Source organism: Pseudophryne corroboree, chromosome 2, assembly GCF_028390025.1.
Source record: "Pseudophryne corroboree isolate aPseCor3 chromosome 2, aPseCor3.hap2, whole genome shotgun sequence".
Taxonomy (NCBI): domain Eukaryota; kingdom Metazoa; phylum Chordata; class Amphibia; order Anura; family Myobatrachidae; genus Pseudophryne; species Pseudophryne corroboree.
Window position 1 is genome coordinate 111,557,986 of NC_086445.1, and position 20,362 is coordinate 111,578,347.

General features: G+C 45.5%; 1 protein-coding gene across 2 annotated transcripts in view; it reads right to left on the minus strand.

Annotated features, from left to right (window-relative positions):
• ARHGAP20 (Rho GTPase activating protein 20) overlaps positions 1-20,362 on the minus strand; it is a 172,712-nt gene that overhangs the window by 26,322 nt on the left and 126,028 nt on the right. For both annotated transcript variants that reach the window (XM_063951613.1, XM_063951614.1), the window contains exons 7-9: positions 9,060-9,137; positions 6,714-6,780; positions 2,900-3,082 (exon numbers count right to left, since the gene is read on the minus strand). In XM_063951613.1, the coding sequence (XP_063807683.1) occupies positions 2,900-3,082; positions 6,714-6,780; positions 9,060-9,137 (328 nt within the window). The remainder of the gene's footprint in view (positions 1-2,899; positions 3,083-6,713; positions 6,781-9,059; positions 9,138-20,362) is intronic.

The following is a 20,362-nucleotide window of genomic DNA, read 5'->3' on the forward strand; positions in this document are numbered from 1 at the left end:
ACGCTTAGTCGCTCACACTGGAGGCCATACCCAGATGAAAAATCTGCACCTGCCATAGGGCTGGCTGGCAAGTTTCAAAGGTGTGACCGATGGTGGCATCTAAAGCCTTCTAACAGATGCTCAGAGTAGGCATATCGGTCCTTGTACACTCAAGAGGCATGGCTGTACATGGGGGGGTGGGGAGGGGTGGGGGGGGGGTGGAGCCCTGTGCTCCGTGTGGCACTGCAGCAGTGATCCTGGCTGCAAGGGGCCATTACAGGCAAATTGCTAGACGGAAGCATGGGTCATGGGAAAGCCCCGACAGCCTTGCGCTGGGCTCTATGGGTTCTGCCACTACGTCCCTGTAGGGTGGCACTATTTGCTCACCCCTGTGGCCCTGTATTTGTCATCTCCGTATCCATAGCCTCAGTATGGTCCAAGGCTTCAGCATCAGGATCCACATACAGGGTCACTTTACTAAAGTGAGAACAGAATATTACACACCCAAAACACCTTTCTCCATATCAAGGGGAGAAGGCTGCTGATATTTCTGCTACAGACAGCAGGGACACCAGATCTCACTAGTGATCACCTGACCACGCAGAGCAAGAACTGCAAATGTCTAGCAATAACAGAAGAAAATGATAACGATTAAAGGTTGTAAGTAGGGAGGCCAATCCCGGGCCTTTTTTTCAATCTCGGGTATCAGGATTGAAAATGGATCAATCCCGGGATACCCAGGATTAGGTTGAAGATTTTAAAATTAAAATGTCCCCCTATGAGTGCTCTTCCCTCTTATTTCTAGAAAATGTGTTGATTGATCTGGAGCTGGTATGGATTAGAGGAGGAGTGGCTGCAGTTTTCCTTCAAATATATGGGACGGTGACAATAAAGTTTTGATTGATTCATTCATTAATATGATGATCCATGCTGCAGTAGTTCTATGTACAACATTAAGGTTATTTTCCAAAACTGTCTGTCATTTCCATCACACAGCCAACGCGGCGAATTATTATCTGACATTTATATTTTCTCTGGGATGACAGACACGTTAACTATATACTGGAGGATTCATCTGTGGCCGACCTCTGTAAATTGTAAACATTTGGTAATACTTCCTCTGCAGTGAGTCCTTTCATTAATAACTTTATGTAGGTTTAAGGATGAACTATTATCGTTTAAACTGAAATCCTCTTTTTAACCTACTGCATTTATTATCTGTGTTTTTATTCTGACATGAAGCTCCACTTCCACCTAGGAAACCTCCGCAGCCTGCCTGACACTCGCTAAGCAATGCACCACGATATGTGTGAAAAGGTTGAACTGTGAATGACAATGGATTTACAGATCCCCCTCAGCAGGCTGGGCTATAATTAGCTGCCTGGTGAAAGCTGCTTACCTGCTGCCATAGGCCATAGGCCATCACTGCAATAAAAGGCTATTTAACTTTAGCATTAAACTGCGCTGGGGATACTTTACGAGCAGTAGCTAGTCTGACACAGATATTTAGTCTAGCATGCGTTTCGACAGTTGTACAAATGATTAGTGATAACAAAATATATGTTGTTCAGTTTTCAGGGGTGCAGAAAGAAAAATGATACTTTGCCAATGATTTTATGCTGATTGCGAATGATTGACAGCTAGGCAGACTTGATTTGAAGAAATTATTAAGTGGATTGGTTCATACAGAGGGGAATGGCCAGTGATGTCACAGAAACCCTGTCATGTCACAGGGGGGGGGGGGGGGGGGAGTAGGAGGCCCAGGGTACTACAATTGGCCCTTCTAACAAGTTTTGATATGGACCTGCTACAAATAAGTCACTTATACCCCCTTCAGATAACGGAACTGGGAATTTGCTGGGTCTAACGGCTGGCAAATTCCCGGGTCTCAGCCCAGACCCTGGTAAACAGCAGGGTCGGGTACCGCATTCACACACACAAAAATCCTGGGTTGATGCGTGTTCATGTGCAAAAACATGGGACCTTTGTGCTAGTGTGAACGGGGTACCAGGGATTATTTACTATAGGTTAATTCCCATAGATTTAAAGACTCAATCTAAATCGATATTGGGTTTCAGGGGCTAAAACACACATTTAATAATGATCAATTAATTTTTATATACATTTTTAAATATTAGTAAATGTGTGTTTTAGCCCCTGAAACACAATATCGATTTAGATTGAGTCTCATCGATAAAAATCAATGAAAATCGACTATTAGTACATAAACCCCTTAGTTTTAATGAGTTTACTGCCTAGAAGAACATAAAAGAGGAAGTGAGCACATATTAAAGAACAGGGAAACAAAGAAAGCAATACACAAAATATACACACAGCATGCTACATTGTCAGAAAAGCACATAAAAAGACAATTAAGAAAGATGGATAGGAAGTGTTTTCAGTACTATTACAATGCCCCTCCCCTGCTGAATGCAGGAGGAGGGAGGAGCCAGTTTCAGGAATTAGCATACTAACCAGACTGTTTAGCATACTAGTCAGCCTGATTAGTATGCAAAACATTCTGATTACCATTCCACAAGTCTGACCCACCAGACAATATAATAGCCTTTAATTAATAAAAGCAAAGCTGTCATCTAGACAGCAACCCTATCAAACACAGACACACACACGTGCACACTTAGTGGATATGTTCTATACAGCCACACGTACTCTGACACAAACACACACTGCGCTGGCTTTTTGTAAATCCCCTGTTGTAATTGGACACTGCCTTAGAGGACGTTTCCTGAAAATGTTACTTTTCTCAATATGTGTAAACATGCCGTAAATTCTAGGAAAATACCTCAGGCAGCTGGAATGTGCGTTTTTACCCTTTCATTATGTCAGCTCTCAGTAATAACAGACTTGTTGGGCTGAACACTGCAGGCTGAATGAGCCCTCTGTAACATTGAACACTCACCAGCTAGCTGCTGACACACAGCCAGGCGGCTGGGCTTCAGGATGAACTGACACTGCATCTCTCTGGGCAGCTGTTCCATGATAAAGGGCCCCTCCAAGTCTAACGCAGAATCCTTAGTGCCCTGGATTTGTGGCAATGCATCACGAATATGGCTCATTTTAATTCCAAATGGGTATTCGTGACCTGTAGAAAAGCAGATATCAATACTATACTGTAATATAAATATTACACTATATAGTATAATGATAATAATATATATGCAAGCTTAATGATTTCACAGGTTCAGTCCACAAAATGGCAGCCCTCACCTAGGAGACTGGTGTACTTCAAAACATTTTAGCCCAGATTTATCAAGCCTTGGAGAGTGATAAATTGCATGGTGGTAAAGTGCCAACCAATCAGCACCTAAGTGACATGTTACAGGCTGTGTTTGAAAAATGACAGGAGCTGATTGGTTGGTACTTTAGCACTGTGCAATTTATCACTCTCCAAGGCTTGATAAATCTGGGCCTTTATTTTTATAACATAAAACTTTTTACTGACGTAAGTATATTAGTCTAAATTTGTAGTTTTGGATTTCTTTTTTCTTTCTTTAAATCAGTATTAAGGGACTGCAAACAATCGATTCCGAAGCTACCGTAAGTGCGGCTTGTAGCCACATTTATGGCATACAGGCGCACTTACTCAAATGTATTGTGGGACACGTCCAATTGAATCAACCCCATTGTATTGTATTTGATATATCATGTTTAAAAACAATCTTTTCTATTGTATGAACATATTTGAATATTAATTGTTAAATTAATAAACTTATTACGCCTTGCAAGCAGTCTTTCTAGATATGAATATAATTGTCCTTGCAGTATCTGAACAGGTATACAGTATACCCTGGCTATAAGAAATAGACAGTTTTAACAATTTATAAAGTAATGACTATTTAAGATAATGACATGCACCATACACAGTTTCATAGAAAAACTGTGGAAGTTTTAACTATGGTAGGTCATTGTGATGTAAGCAACCAGAAGTGTGTCATGTGACCATTTAGGCAAGATGGGCGCAAATGCTATGAAGAAGACAACTTGTGTGCTCAAATGAAGTAAATGGGTTCTATTAAAGTTGTGCAACAACATTTTAGAATGTAATTCAGGAAATCACCACAGACTAAACCAGGGGTGGGGAACCTTTGGCCCTGCACTGTTGTTGAACTACACATACCAGCAGGCCGTGCTACAGTTTTGCTATTTGGCCATGCTAAAACTGTTGCAGGGCATGCGTAGTTCAACAACAGTTGGAGGGCCGCAGGTTCCCCACCCCTGGACTAGACAATCCATCTACGATTGGCACAAGGAATTGTAAATAGAATAAATAAACGCAGTGTTGGACTGTAGCATGAATGCCCCAGCAGGGAATGCAGTGGTACAGGCCCAAGTTTAATGGCTGTGTCTAGCCTCCAGAGAGGAATTGGCCAATGATTAGAGACTACATGCAACAACAGAGCCCTTTATTGTTTTTATAAAAAATATACATTTTGTTTTAGTTTCCATAGAATCAAACCAAACACCCAATTTCACCCATGATCGCGCTCCACCAAGTTACTGGCACCTAAAGGAGCGAGTGAGGCCTCAGGCAGTGGGGCCCACCAGGGATTATCCCTGGGCACCAGTGGGACAGTCCAAAGGTAAAATCCCTGGTCAACTGTGTGTACCTGATGAACAAGTGGAGTTAGTTTGCGCCATTTAACAGCGCACCCCAAATAAATCCACAAAACGGGTGAGTCTGGGTGTTAAAAACTCCACAACCAACTGTTTGCAAAATTAATAATCATTAAAAACAATTAATAATGTTTCATTATATTAAATTATTAATTGGTCAAAACAGTATATAGGCTTCAGCACTACATCGTAAAAATATAGAGAAATAGGGTGGGGTGTACTAATTACAAAATGCAGTCAAAACTCAATAAAAATGCCATTGTCTGAGGTTTGACCGGATGTATGTATCAAGCTCCGGAAAGCAGAACTTCCCGAGTGTGCACCCAATAGGCAATGCCATTTATAGATGCATTGCCTAAAGTAGCCTGTGGGCTTCTTTCCGCATAATCACCGCGAGGGACCCATCACCAATATCCAAATTTCCCCTTAGAGTCCAAATATGAGATATAGTTTATTATTTCACCAGCATTTGTCAGTTATGTTTGACACGTGCTTTTTCTCTCTTTTATATTTAGATTAGTATAATCTGTTTTCCCTTCAGCGCCATGAATAGCTCACACATCTGTTTAGAATCTGTCCACAAGCCAAATATCGTTTTCACTTCTAAGAATTAGTCTCTTTATAATCGGGTGAAATACTCTATGCATATTTTTTAAGTAAATTAATAAAATACATTTATATGTTCTTGTCGAGTTGTATTGAATAATATACAGTATACTGTATGTATTTATATGCTCTTATTTATGAGACAAACACAGGGCAATCCATGTGGTTAACGGTGCTTGGTTATTTGCCTGCAAATTTGTATAAAAATAGATATTTGTTTTAAAATGGGATTTAAAAATAAAAAATGTAAATATAAAAAACTTAAAAAGTCACTATTCTGTGTCACTTAAAAATAGCAATACAATGTTATGCGTACAGTACATATTTTTAGAGTGTGTTAGGTTAGGATGACCTCAGATTTCAGTGGGTGGGGATAGAACCATTGTAAACAAACAGATAACGGGTAAGGAAAGTAATGGAGTTAGGCTGGAACTCAGATACCACAGGGGTATATCTACTAAGCAGCGGATTTCTTGCCGGTGGTACTGGCAACAGATTTAAAACAGCAATAATATTAAATGCAACACACACTTGGTTTTGCATTTAATAGTGTTGTTGTCGAAAATCCCGCAGCCAGAACTGCTGACAACTGTACACTTTGATAAATCCCCCCCTTAATGTTCATTTCCCAGGGAGAGATGGGGGTAACATATACCCAAAGAGCTCGCTTTGGCCCTGCTGAATATGCAACCTTCTAGGAACCACTGGCTTCACTGTGCTGGTTCATGATGAATATTTCTGAGACCTGAGAAATATTGAAGAGACACTGGGCCAGTAACAATTAGCATTGAGCTCTGTAGTGTGAAGCGCCACCTTACATTAACACGCATTTCCTTCAAGCATCATATTTTCATAGAATTACATTCTGGAAAATTATTTCTTGAATGAACTAAACTAATTCCCAACCTCTCACACATGGAGCCTGATTTATGTTTGTAAGTAAAGCAAAAAAAAAAAAAAGCAAGTAACTTTGTATCTGGAACGAACCATGGTGCCATGCAACAGGAGCTCATACATTTATATTTTTTCTGTGCAGAGTAAATACTGTCTGCTGGTGCATGTAGCCTACAAATGTAAGACACCTTTATTTTTACACTGCAATTTAGATTTCATTTTGAACACACCCCACCCAAACCTAAGTCTCTCTGCACATGTTACACCTGCCCCTCCTGCAGTGCATCATAGTTTTGTCCAGTTGCTTGCTTTTCTACTTTACTTAAAAACATGAATCAGGTCCATGGTACAGAAGGGAATGGGAAACTATTGATCTGATGTCCGTGAAAGTTTGACACACTCAGAATGTGCGATCGATGGATAGGGCGGCCACACACCACATGACACAAGAATTCTGGACACCAAATCAATAGATTACAACAATAGGAAATATCCGTTATATAATGAGTAAATACAACCTGACATTTATACATTCTTATATCAGTGTGCTGTCTCCATAAGAAAGCTTAAGATGAAGCTGCAGTTGACATTGAACATACCAATAAGAGGATAAGGTGCATCGTCTTTGCCCGAGGTGACCCACAACTGGTAATCTGCTTCTGAGCCCTGCAGAGAACACAACACCATGTAACGCTGAGATTGTGTATCCTAATACAGAATTATTTGCAACAAACACATCATTAGCCTCTGACATGATAAATGCAGTAATTAGCCCCCACCTCAGGTTATGAAAACAAACCAAAGACAACATTTGTATCTCAGGAACAACTGTAACAAGTAATCCCCGGATTATTACATCATGTTGGAAGGAAAGTATTATGTAAAATATCATTTTGATTTGAATCAGAGCTGAATGGTAATTATGAAGTGCTTGACAGGCTGGGAATCTGAGAGGATTCTAATGTCAGTGAAAGAGCATGACAGCATAGGGAATATTTACTCTGCGCTCTCCCTAGCACCACAGGAGTCCCATAGAGGGATCCAACTAACTAAAGCATTGCAGCCCTCATCTGATCCGGCCTATAAAGATGCAGCATCCTCATGTGCCCTTAATGTTGCTATTGGATTGAAGATAATATTTTGCTCAGGTATGATCATTTTATATCTTATTAAAAACTCCCCAACTAAATAGATCACTACTATTCTCAGCTTGCCTATGTTGGCGCTGTCTGTGTGCAGTTTGTATGTTCTCCACGTTTGCTGGATTTCTAAGGGTGCTTCCAATTTCTTCCCGCGGTCTAAACACATGCTGGCCTATGATGTGAATTGCTAGTACTTTATCTCCATCCACTTCATCTCGCCCCAAGGCTTAGTCAGTAGCCGATCTTGCCACAGGCAAGCAGGACTTTTGCCCGGGGCGCCGCCTTCCGGAGGGCGCCGCACCATGGCAAGATCCACTACTGTGCCCCCCGCTGGTCCCCCGCTGTGAAGGGAACTAGACGCTACGCGTCTAGTTTCCCTTCGTGGAGAGGACCTTTGCTGTGCGGTGCGCGATGACGTCATCGCGCACCGCACAGCATTGTGGGACTGACACAGACGCTAGGGGTCATAATTGACCTCTAGTGTCTGTGTCTATGTTGTGCTATGGGAGAGACGTCATGACGCCTCTCCCATAGATCCGAGGAGAGGAGCGGCGCCGGCTGAGGTCTGCAGCGGTCGGGAATCAGGAGCGGGGATTGTAAGTATTATTTTATTTTTTTATTTTTACTTTCAGCGGCGCTACAGGGGGCACAAATGGGGGCGTAACTGACCACGCCCCCGTATGAAGCCACGCCCCTATTTTTGCCCGGGGCGCCACAAGGGCTAGAACCGGCCCTGGGCTTAGTACATAGACTCCAGAATGTGTGTTAGTGTAAAGGGGGGTGCTCACGGAGCGATCGTTGCTTAAAATCTAAGCAATCTGACTAGATTGCTTAGATTTTAAGCATGATCGCTCTGTGTGTACCCCCTACAGCGATAGCGATGCCCCGCGCATCGCTATCGCTGGTGCTAGATTGGCCTGCAGGTCGCTCAGTTCACCCGCTGGGTGAAATGAGCGGCCCCCCAGTTCACCCCCGCACGCTCAGCACGCGCTGTGCTGAGCGGCAGGAGAGATGTGTGCTGAGCGGTTCGCTCAGCACACATCTCTCCCACATCGGCCAGTGAGTACTGGCCTTAAATTAATAGGCATTTACAAGCGGCTCATGTGAAACAGGAGCTGGAATTGAATTACAGTACCCGAGGCTACCACCCTTTTTAACCATCAACAATTTATTCTTTGGGATTTGTATTCCCCCCTTCCCTGCCCTGTAACAGACAAACTGCTACTTACAGCAGCCCATGCTTGTCTTCACCTATCTTCATTTTAAGCCTACTGTAAGTGGTCAATAAAGTTTTGAGGCAAGGAAAAAAAAGCGTTCATAAATCGGGTGTGATACATTTTACCGGTAGTTGGGTTGTCGGCGGTCACATGACTGACACCGGAATCCTGACAATGAGAATGCTGACAGGGGACCGGCTAATTAGTTTACCCCTCATCTGCCCTTATCCTAACCAGGGGTGGCAACCAGGGCTAAGATTCATGGGGGTTGGGGCTGGCGGCACCCCCCCCCCCCCACCCTAACCGTAGCAGTGGTGTGGTGTAGGGATTCCGGCGTCGGTCACATGACAGCTGGCATCCAGACTACCGGTATGCTAACCGCATCCCCATAAATCATCCACAAAGACGCCACGACATTTGCACGAGGCATTTCCTTTTTGAAACTGTTAAATTCAGCAAATCAACAGTAATTGTGTAAATCTTTTCCTTTATAGTATCGATCAAACATGACATCTTGCCACATGCACATGCAAATACCTTAGCCAGATACACAGTATCACACTGCAGACGCCAGGTAATCACTTACTTCCACGCCAAATTGCTGCAAAGCCATTTTTATAACATCGTTCACAGTATCTTCATTTGTCACCGTCAGAGTTTTCGACTACAGAAAAGAATAATAAAATTGATATTTTCAGTAAAGAAAAATCAAAACAATTAACGAAGTATCTTCAAAAGAGAGTTTTAGTCATGTGCAAATACTTTTTGTATAGTCACTTCATATCTACACGTTTAGAATTTTCTTTGCACCTATGAAATACAATATAAGATGCAGATGCTTATTATTATATCCATACTACTGAGCTCAGAAAATCGGGACAACAAAAAGGGGGCGTGAACATGCTACACTGAGGGTGTGGCCATGGTAAATTGGTGTGTGCTCCTCCTCCCTTCACCAACATTCTTGGCAATTTGGACAATAGTCCCCTCAAATCGGGACAGCTGCAGAAAACGTGCTCCTTCTCCCAGAAGCCCAACACATGGCTCAGTATTAGCTCAGTGCATCTTAGTTTAGAACTAAGAAAGGCCACATTTAATTCCACCTTTTTTTACCATGGTCTAAAATAAGAATTTACTCACCGGTAATTCTATTTCTCGTAGTTCGTAGTGGATGCTGGGAACTCCGTAAGGACCATGGGGAATAGACGGGCTCCGCAGGAGACTGAGCACTCTAAAGAAAAGATTAGGTACTATCTGGTGTGCACTGGCTCTTCCCTCTATGCCCCTCCTCCAGACCTCAGTTAGGGAAACTGTGCTCGGAAGAGCTGACATTACAAGGAAAGGATTTTTGGAATCCAGGGTAAGACTCATACCAGCCACACCAATCACACCGTACAACTTGTGATAACCTTACCCAGTTAACAGTATGAACAACAACTGAGCCTCACTCAACGGATGGCTCATAACAATAACCCTTATTTAAGCAATAACTATATACACGTATTGCAGAAAGTCCGCACTTGGGACGGGCGCCCAGCATCCACTACGGACTACGAGAAATAGAATTACCGGTGAGTAAATTCTTATTTTCTCTGACGTCCTAGTGGATGCTGGGAACTCCGTAAGGACCATGGGGATTATACCAAAGCTCCCAAACGGGCGGGAGAGTGCGGATGACTCTGCAGCACCGAATGAGCAAACACAAGGTCCTCCTCAGCCAGGGTATCAAACTTGTAGAACTTTGCAAAGGTGTTTGAACCCGACCAAGTAGCCGCTCGGCAAAGCTGTAAAGCCGAGACCGAGGCTTTTACTGATTTTGGATGCGGCAATCCAGCCGCAGAATGAGCCAGCTGAATCGTGCTACAGATCCAGCGAGCAATAGTTTGCTTTGAAGCAGGAGCACCCAGCTTGTTGGGTGCATGCAGGATAAACAGCGAGTCAGTCTTCCTGACTCCAGGTATTCTGGAAACATATATTTTCAAAGCCCTGACTACGTCCAGCAACTTGGAGTCCTCCAAGTCCCGAGTAGCCGCAGGCACCACAATAGGTTGGTTCAAATGAAACGATGATACCACCTTTGGGAGAAATTGGGGACGAGTCCTCAATTCTGCCCTGTCCATATGGAAGATCAGATGTGGGCTTTTACATGACAAAGCTGCCAATTCCGACACACGCCTTGCCGATGCTAAGGCCAACAGCATGGCCACTTTCCACGTGAGATACTTTAGTTCCACGGTCTTAAGTGGCTCAAACCAGTGGGATTTCAGGAAATCCAACACAATGTTAAGATCCCAGGGTGCCACTGGTGGCACAAAAGGGGGCTGAATATGCAGCACTCCCTTAACAAACGTCTGAACCTCAGGCAGTGAAGCCAGTTCTTTTTGAAAGAAAATGGATAGGGCCGAAATCTGGACCTTTATGGACCCCAATTTTAGGCCCATAGTCACCCCTGACTGTAGGAAGTGCAGGAATCGACCCAGCTGGAATTCCTCTGTAGGGGCCGTCCTGGCCTCACACCAAGCAACATATTTTCGCCGTATACGGTGATAATGCTTTGCCGTCACGTCCTTCCTAGCCTTTATCAGCGTAGGAATAACTTCATCTGGAATGTCTTTTTCCGCTAGGATCCGGCGTTCAACCGCCATGCCGTCAAACGCAGCCGCGGTAAGTCTTGGAACAGACAGGGCCCTTGTTGTAGCAGGTCGTGTCTGAGAGGCAGAGGCCATGGGTCCTCTGAGCGCATTTCTTGCAGTTCCGGGTACCAAGTCCTTCTTGGCCAATCCGGAACAATGAGTATTGTTCTTATTCCTCTCTTTCTTACTATTCTCAGTACCTTGGGTATGAGAGGAAGAGGAGGAAACACATATACCGACTGGTACACCCACGGTGTCACTAGGGCGTCCACAGCTATCGCCTGAGGGTCCTGTGACCTGGCGCAATATCTTTTTAGCTTTTTGTTGAGGCGGGACGCCATCATGTCCACCTGTGGCAGTTCCCATCGCTTTGCAATCTGTGTGAAGACTTCTTGATGAAGTCCCCACTCTCCCGGGTGGAGGTCGTGTCTGCTGAGGAAGTCTGCTTCCCAGTTGTCCACTTCCGGAATGAACACTGCTGACAGTGCTTGCACGTGATTCTCCGCCCACCGAAGAATCTTTGTGGCTTCCGCCATTGCCATCCTGCTTCCTGTGCCGCCCTGGCGGTTTACATGGGCGACCGCCGTGATGTTGTCTGACTGAATCAGCACTGGCCGGTTTCGAAGCAGGGGCTCTGCTTGACTCAGGGCGTTGTAAATGGCCCTTAGTTCCAATATATTTATGTGTAGAGAAGTCTCCAGACTTGACCACAGCCCTTGGAAGTTTCTTCCCTTAGTGACTGCCCCCCATCCTCGGAGGCTTGCATCCGTGGTCACCAGGACCCAGTCCTGTATGCCGAACCTGCGGCCCTCGAGAAGGTGAGCACTCTGCAGCCACCACAGAAGAGACACCCTGGCCCTTGGGGACAGGGTGATCAGCCGATGCATCTGGAGATGCGATCCGGACCACTTGTCCAACAGATCCCACTGAAAGATCCTTGCATGGAACCTGCCGAAGGGAATGGCTTCGTATGAAGCCACCATCTTTCCCAGGACTCGCGTGCAGTGATGCACCGATACCTGTTTTGGTTTCAGGAGGTCCCTGACCAGAGATGCTAATTCCTGGGCCTTCTCCACCGGGAGAAACACCTTCTTCTGTTCTGTATCCAGAATCATGCCCAGGAAAAGTAGACGCGTCGTAGGAATCAGCTGCGACTTTGGAACATTCAGAATCCAGCCGTGCTGTTGCAACACTTCCTGAGAGAGTGCTACGCTGATCAACAACTGCTCTCTGGACCTCGCCTTTATGAGGAGATCGTCCAAGTACGGGATAACTATAACTCCCTTCTTCCGAAGGAGTGTCATCATTTTGGCCATTACCTTGGTAAATATCCTCGGTGCCGTGGACAGGCCAAACGGCAACGTCTGGAAATGGTAATGACAGTCCTGTACCACAAACCTGAGGTACTCCTGGTGAAGTGGGTAAATGGGGACATGCAAGTAAGCATCCTTGATGTCCAGCGACACCATAAAATCCCCCTCTTCCAGGCTTGCAATAACCGCTCTGAGCGATTCCATTTTGAACTTGAATTTCTTTATATAAGTGTTCAAGGATTTTAAATTCAGAATGGGTCTCACCGAACCGTCCGGTTTCGGTACCACAAACATTGTGGAATAGTAACCCCTTCCCTGTTGAAGGAGGGGGACCCTGATAATCACTTGCTGGAGGTACAGCTTGTGAATTGCCGCCAGTACTACCTCCCTTTCCTGGCAAGGCTGATTTGAGGTAACGGCGGGGGGGAGTCGCTTCGAATTCCAGCTTGTATCCCTCAGATACAATTTGTACAGCCCAGAGATCCACCTGTGAGCGAACCCACTGGTTGCTGAAGTTTCGGAGACGCGCCCCCACCGCACCTGGCTCCGCCTGTGGAGCCCCAACGTCATGCGGTGGACTTAGTGGAAGCAGGGGAGGACTTTTGTTCCTGGGAACTGGCTGCATGGTGCAGCTTCTTACCTCTACCCCTGCCTCTGGCAAGAAAGGATGCGCCCCTGACCCTCTTGCCTTTCTGAGAACGAAAGGACTGCATTTGATAATACGGTGCTTTCTTAGGCTGTGAGGAAACCTGAGGCAAGAAAGTCGACTTTCCAGCTGTCGCTGTGGACACGAGGTCCGATAGACCGTCCCCAAACAATTCCTCACCCTTATAAGGCAAAACCTCCATGTGTTTTTTAGAATCAGCATCTCCTGTCCATTGCCGAGTCCATAAGACCCTCCTGGCAGAAATGGACATAGCGTTAATTCTAGAGCCCAGCAGGCAAATGTCCCTCTGAGCATCCCGCATATATAAGACGACGTCTCTTATATGGCCCAGGGTTAGCAAAACAGTATCCCTGTCGAGGAAATCTATGTCGTCTGACAGAGTATCTGTCCATGCTGCTACAGCACTACACATCCAGGCTGAAGCAATAGCAGGTCTCAGTAGAGTACCAGAGTGTGTATACACTGACTTCAGGATAGCTTCCTGCTTTCTATCCGCAGGCTCCTTTAGGGCGGCCGTATCCTGAGACGGCAGGGCCACCTTTTTAGATAAGCGTGTCAGCGCCTTGTCCACCCTAGGGGATGTTTCCCAACGTAACCTGTCCGTTGGCGGGAAAGGGTATGCCATCAGTAACCTCTTAGAAATCACTAGTTTCTTATCAGGGGAACTCCACGCTTCTTCACATAATTCATTTAATTCATCAGATGGGGGAAAAATCACTGGCTGCTTTTTCTCCCCAAACATATAAACCCTCTTGGTATTAACAGGGTTAATCTCAGAAATGTGTAATACATCTTTCATTGCAATAATCATGTATCGGATGGCCTTGGTCATTTTAGACTGTAAATGTGCCTCATCATCGTCGACACTTGAGTCGGACTCCGTGTCGACATCTGTGTCAACCAACTGAGATAGAGGGCGTTTATGAGCCCCTGATGGTTTCTGAGTCGCCTGGGCAGGCGCGGGCTGAGACCCCGGCTGTCCCAAGGCTGCAGCGTCATCAAACCTTTTATGTAAGGAGCTTACATTGTCGTTTAAGACCTTCCACATATCCATCCAATCAGGTGTCGGCCCCGACGGGGGCGACACCACACTTATCTGCCCTTGCTCCGCCTCCACGTAACCCTCCTCATCAAACATGTCGACACAGCCGTACCGACACACCGCACACACACAGGGAATGCTCAGACTGAGGACAGGACCCCACAAAGTCCTTTGGGGAGACAGAGAGAAAGTATGCCAGCACACACCACAGCGCTATATAACACAGGGATTTTCACTTATAATAAGTGATTACCCAATAGCTGCCTTATATGTTTTATTTGCGCCTAAATTGATGTGCCCCCCCTCTCTTTTTTACCCTTCTTGTACCTGGATACTGCAGGGGAGAGCCCTGGGGAGCTGCTTCCAGCGGAGCTGTGAAGAGAAAATGGTGCTGGTGTGCTGAGGAAGAAGGCCCCGCCCCCTCAGTGGCGGGCTTCTGTCCCGCTTTCTGTGTAAAAAAATGGCGTTTTTTTTTTACATATGTACAGTGCCAGACTGTATATATGTATTTTTATTGCCAAAAGGTACTTCAATTGCTGCCCAGGGCGCCCCCCCCCCAGCGCCCTGCACCCTACAGTGACCGGAGTGTGTAAGTGTGCTGGGAGCAATGGCGCACAGCTGCGGTGCTGTGCGCTACCTTAAATGAAGACAGGAGTCTTCTGCCGCCGATTTCGTCGTCTTCCAGCTTCTGTTCTTCTGGCTCTGCGAGGGGGACGGCGGCGCGGCTCCGGGAACGGACGATCGAGGACAGGTGCCTGTGTACGAACCCTCTGGAGCTAATGGTGTCCAGTAGCCTAAGAAGCACAAGCTAGCTGCAAGCAGGTAGGTTTGCTTCTCTCCCCTTAGTCCCACGTAGCAGTGAGTCTGTTGCCAGCAGAAGCTCACTGAAAATAAAAAACCTAATAAATACTTTCTTTACTAGTAAGCTCAGGAGAGCCCACTAGGAGCACCCAGCTCTGGCCGGGCACAGATTCTAACTGAGGTCTGGAGGATGGGGCATAGAGGGAGGAGCCAGTGCACACCAGATAGTACCTAATCTTTTCTTTAGAGTGCCCAGTCTCCTGCGGAGCCCGTCTATTCCCCATGGTCCTTACGGAGTTCCCAGCATCCTCTAGGACGTCAGAGAAAATATGATTGCGGTCACTTTAGTAGGGTCCTACAAGTCAGTAAATAAAGCCAGAAGTGCCACAGATTAGCCTGTGCTAATAGATAGCTGTCAGCTGGCAATTACCACTTCATCCCTGAAACGGCGCAATATAAATGCAGCTGACACATTAACCGACACCTTCAAGATGAAGTCTAATTTTATGCGTGTCATTTATAAAACAGGCATTTTAAAGGCAGAACTCTCTCGGCCAAAATGGGGATCTCATGCCCAGGACTCCTGTGGTTTGGGAGACCCTCACTCACTCTGGTGCTATGAACAGAGGTGCCGCCAGGCATACAGTAAGTCTGGAGACTTATTCATACAAGCAGAATGGTGCAAGGTTGTTAGAAGGAAAGTGATTGGATTGATGTCCAAGTCATGGGTAATACAAATTGGAGGGATGGGAGTTCTGGCTCAGAACTTCCCTGTAAATATAGTAGTACCATCCTGTATATACAGACCATTATAAAACGGTGTTAACCAAAAACATATTTATGTAATATTTTTAGAACTACACGTTTTGTACATATGTAATGGCTTGTTAAAGATACGCAAGAATGTTATCATTTTTCATACAAATGTAGCCACAGTTCCCTAGAATTTTATTCACTTACAGAAGCTTGAGGGCAATTGATGCCAGTTCCCACCAATACGTATACATGCAAATATGGAGGAGTGATATTTCTAGATGAATTAGTAAAAATGACCTTCATAATAAATAGCGTACATAACCAAATTTGTAAGGGCTGCGGTCATGTGATCGGCGCTTGGAATCCCGGCGGTCACCAAGCTTACGCCGGGATCTCGAGCAATTAAAATGCCAGCAGACAGAATGCCGACCGACAGGGACTATTCCCAGTCGTGGCTGTCCACGACACCCAAAGACTGGGAATGGAACCTGTGGCGAGCGCAGCGAGCCCGCAAGGGGCTTTGTTGCGCTCACCCGTCGTTGTCCCCACCCCGCCGCCATTCTGCTGCCTGGATCCCGGGGTCGGTATGCTGACCGCCGGGATCCCGAGAGCCGGTCTCCCAGCCCCAACCCATTTATAAGGGCCCATAAATATAGAACAGGAATGGAGTCAATAAGAAAAGTAATTTGTAACATTCACAACTGTATATAGAGGATAGTAGTTTTCATGCCATAAACTGGAGCTATATACAGCTGTGACACTGTGGTCCTGATTCAGTTAGGAGCAGATCAAAAACAGGACTAGTTTGCTCCTGGAACAAACCATGTTGCGTTGCAAGGGGTGCAAATACGTTATTTTTTTGTATGCAGGATAAATACTGTCTGCTTTTGCATGTCACATACAAATGCTGGGCAGCGTTGGTTTTATGCTTAAGTATTAAGCTAGGACATGTCCTTTGCAACTCTATGGGGGTTATGTAATAGTTGTTGAGCTAAGAAATTAGTGTGTTTACCGCGAGCTTGTTACTTATAAGGCTAAACCAGCCTTGTAACTATATGCTGCTTAATGTCTAGAGGTGAAGTTGCCTAAAACACCCCAACTCTTTAAACTCGGAAACTGTTACATATCCCGCTATATCACTCATATTACTTTTTGTAAAAACAGAAAAAACGCTAGAGAAATGGGAACACTCTGGATGTATGATATACAATACTAAAATTTTACTTTTAATTTGTTCATTTAAAAAAATGGGCACGAATAAATATCAAATACAGACTAAACATGAGAAAAACTGAAAAAATAAATATAAAGAGCAAAATAGCAATGATAATAAAGTGCAAGGATGTGTAGTGAAACTTCTGTGTTATTCCACTATTATATAGTGAAAAGGAAAGGCAAAATAGAGATAAGGAATTGGAATATTTATAGACTTGACATGTGTTTCTCTGGGGACTTAACGTGCAGGGAACCCATACATTCCAGCAATTAGCGCAGAATCTATTGCTTTACGCACATTGGGGGTGATTCCGAGTTGTTCGCTCGCTAGCAGATTTTAGCAGCATTGCACACGCTAAGCCGCCGCCCTCTGGGAGTGTATCTTAGCTTAGCAGAATTGCGAACTAAAGATTAGCAGAATAGCGAATAGAAATTTCTTAGCAGTTTCTGAGTAGCTCCAGACTTACCTCACAAATAGCGATCAGTTCAGACAGTTTCGTTCCTGGTTTGACGTCACACACACGCCCAGCGTTCACCCAGCCACTCCCCCGTTTCTCCAGACACTCACGCGTTTTACCCTGACACGCCTGTGTTTTTCCGCACACTCCCAGAAAACGGCCAGTTTCCGCCCAGAAACACCCACTTCCTGTCAATCACACTACGATCACTTCAACGATGAAAAGTATTCGTTCGGACGTGAGTAAATCTACTAAGTTTTGAGCTAAAATACTAACCGCATGCGCACTGCGAACCATGCGTATTTTTGCCTTAATCGCTCCGTTGCGAAAATCAGCAACGAGCGAACAACTCGGAATGACCCCCATTGCCCGCAGGTTTATCACAACTGTAAATTTACTAATATTTGAATAGTTAAAGGCGTTAAAAGCCCAGAGCTTTACCTGAGTGGGTAACTGAATCTGCCGCTAAGTCTGCAAAATCCAGTCATATTATGGGGGGAGATTTACCAAAGTTTGGAGAAAGTTAAAGGGGGAAATTTAGCAAAGCTTGGAGAGACATAAAGTGGAGAGGGATAAGGTACCAACCAATGAGATCCTGTCATATTACAGGCTGTGTTTGAAAAATGACAGGTAGAAGCTGATTGGTTGGTACTTTCTCTCTCGCCAAACTTTGATAAATCCCCCCTTATCACTTATGTCACAGTTTTTGCTTAACATACAGTAGTCAAGAACAGCAGGATAGGACAGACCACTATATTCACCATACAACACTTGTACTGACTATTTGCAGAACACTGTGATTTTACATCTAATGTTTGCTATACATATTATAGCTGGAGTTAGTATGTATGGGATATGTGTATTCTGCTGAAAGGTCAGGGTGAATAATTCTGGGGAAAAGCTAGCTTCAACTGCACTACATGTCCCAGCATCACAAGGACAATAACAGTTTTATCGGATAAGAAGCCATAAAAGAGACTATTTATATGTGACTGTTAATGAGCTGGGTTGGGCAGAAGTAAAGACTATTAGCTGTACCATAAACTGTCTGTGGACTGTCATGTAATGTGGGGTAATTATCAGCATAGGACCTCCACCAAGAGCTAAATATAGCACTGCATCTGTGAAGCAGACAACTTTCATGTTGATTCCGCAAGAGTAAAATCAGGCCTGGAGCACACAGACAGCAGTAAGATGGCAATATGGTGCTCATCGCGTGTAACACGGACGCTGACGAGGGTGTAGGACGTTAGCAGGAAGCGCATAGTGAGACGCACAGTGCATGCCATACCTACGTCCGTGGGTACGAGGCCAGAGTCATTCTGTGTGTTCTACAATCTCCAGGACTAGACTAGAGAATAGATATGAGTTAAATTCTGCCATGGACTATCTGTATGGAGTGTGTACATTCTCCCTTTTTCAGACAGGGACTGAAATGGATGACATATATTCTCCTTACTATACTGTGTAAATTACTGAGGCATTTACAAGGCAAAACCAGGTTGGTTTGCCGCTTTAAAAATACAGGCATTCTCGCACCCTCTTACCTTTACCCCAATGTCTGAAATTAGTGCCATATCCCACCTCATGCCATTTACATTTAAATACTGCAATAAAACACTACCCCGTAGTGATGCCCAGTCTAAGTACGCTAAAGGCCCGTATTCACGGGCCGATGTGGGAGAGATGTGTGCTGAGCGAACCGCTCAGCACACATCTCTCCCACCGCTCAGCACAGCGCGATGTGTGCTGAGTGTGCGGGGGGAGACGGGGGGGCGGGTGAAATGAGCGACCTGCTAGATTGGCCTGCACCAGCGATAGCGATGCGCGGGGCTGCGCATCGCTATCGCTGTAAGGGCTACACACAGAGTGATCATGCTTAAAATCTAAGCAATCTAGTCAGATTGCTTAGATTATCGCTCCGTGAGTACCCCCCTTTAGATTACTTGGTCATTGATGTTTGGGCAATTTGGTCGTAAATAACTAAATTGACCATTTAAATTGCTCTTTGTGTGGCTAACCTTATACTCACCTTGATGCTAGACAGTGTGACTAAGAGGGGCATCCAGTTACCTGAGAAGAAACATCGGGAGTGAAACCTGAAATTTTTTCGCGATTTTTCCAGATGTTTCACCAGTATTTTTTTTTTTTTACAGGCTATCTAATTTGGTCACTGTAAAAAAATAAATAAATAAAAATTCTCGGTAGAAACAGCCCTACTTTGCATGAAAACAAGTCTGTTTCATGCAAAGCGGGGTAAGCAGAGGCAGGTAAAACAAAATCACAGATAAGCCGCGGCTTGCGCTAGCTTACCATTGCTAATAGGATAGCCCCTGGTGAGACAATTAGCTGTGGTATTGACTGTGGCTAATTGGATACCCCCTAAGTGCCTGTCACTCGATGCGTCCAGTGGCGTAACTACTGCCCCCGCACCCCTCGCGGTGGCTTGGGGGCGAAGGGCTGCGGGGGCGCCGCCACTGATTTAGAGCAGATTGACATGCGGACGAGCGTCTGCATGTCAATCTGTTGTCACTAACCCTCCCTGCTGTAAGAAGGGACACGGAGGGCACAGCGCGCGCCTCTCCCGTGTCCCTCCTGCATCTCCGTCGGGTCTAATAAAGGAAGTGCCGTTCGTGAGCTCTGATTGGCTCATGAAGCGGCACTTCCTTTATTAGACCCGACGGAGATGCAGGAGGGACACGGGAGAGGCACGCGCTGTGCCCTCCTTGTCCCTCCTTCACAGCAGTGGGGGGGCACTGATGGGACATATATGGCACTGAGGGGGCATATATGGCACTGGGGGGCACTGAGGGGGCATATATGCCACTGGGGGGGCACTGAGGGGGCATATATGGCACTGGGGGGGCACTGAGGGGGCATATATGGCACTGGGGGGGCACTGAGGGGGCATATATGGCACTGGGGGGGGGGTACTGAGGGGCCATATATGGCACTGTATGTGTACCTGGCACATGGGGGGGGGGGGGGGCTATATTTGCCACTG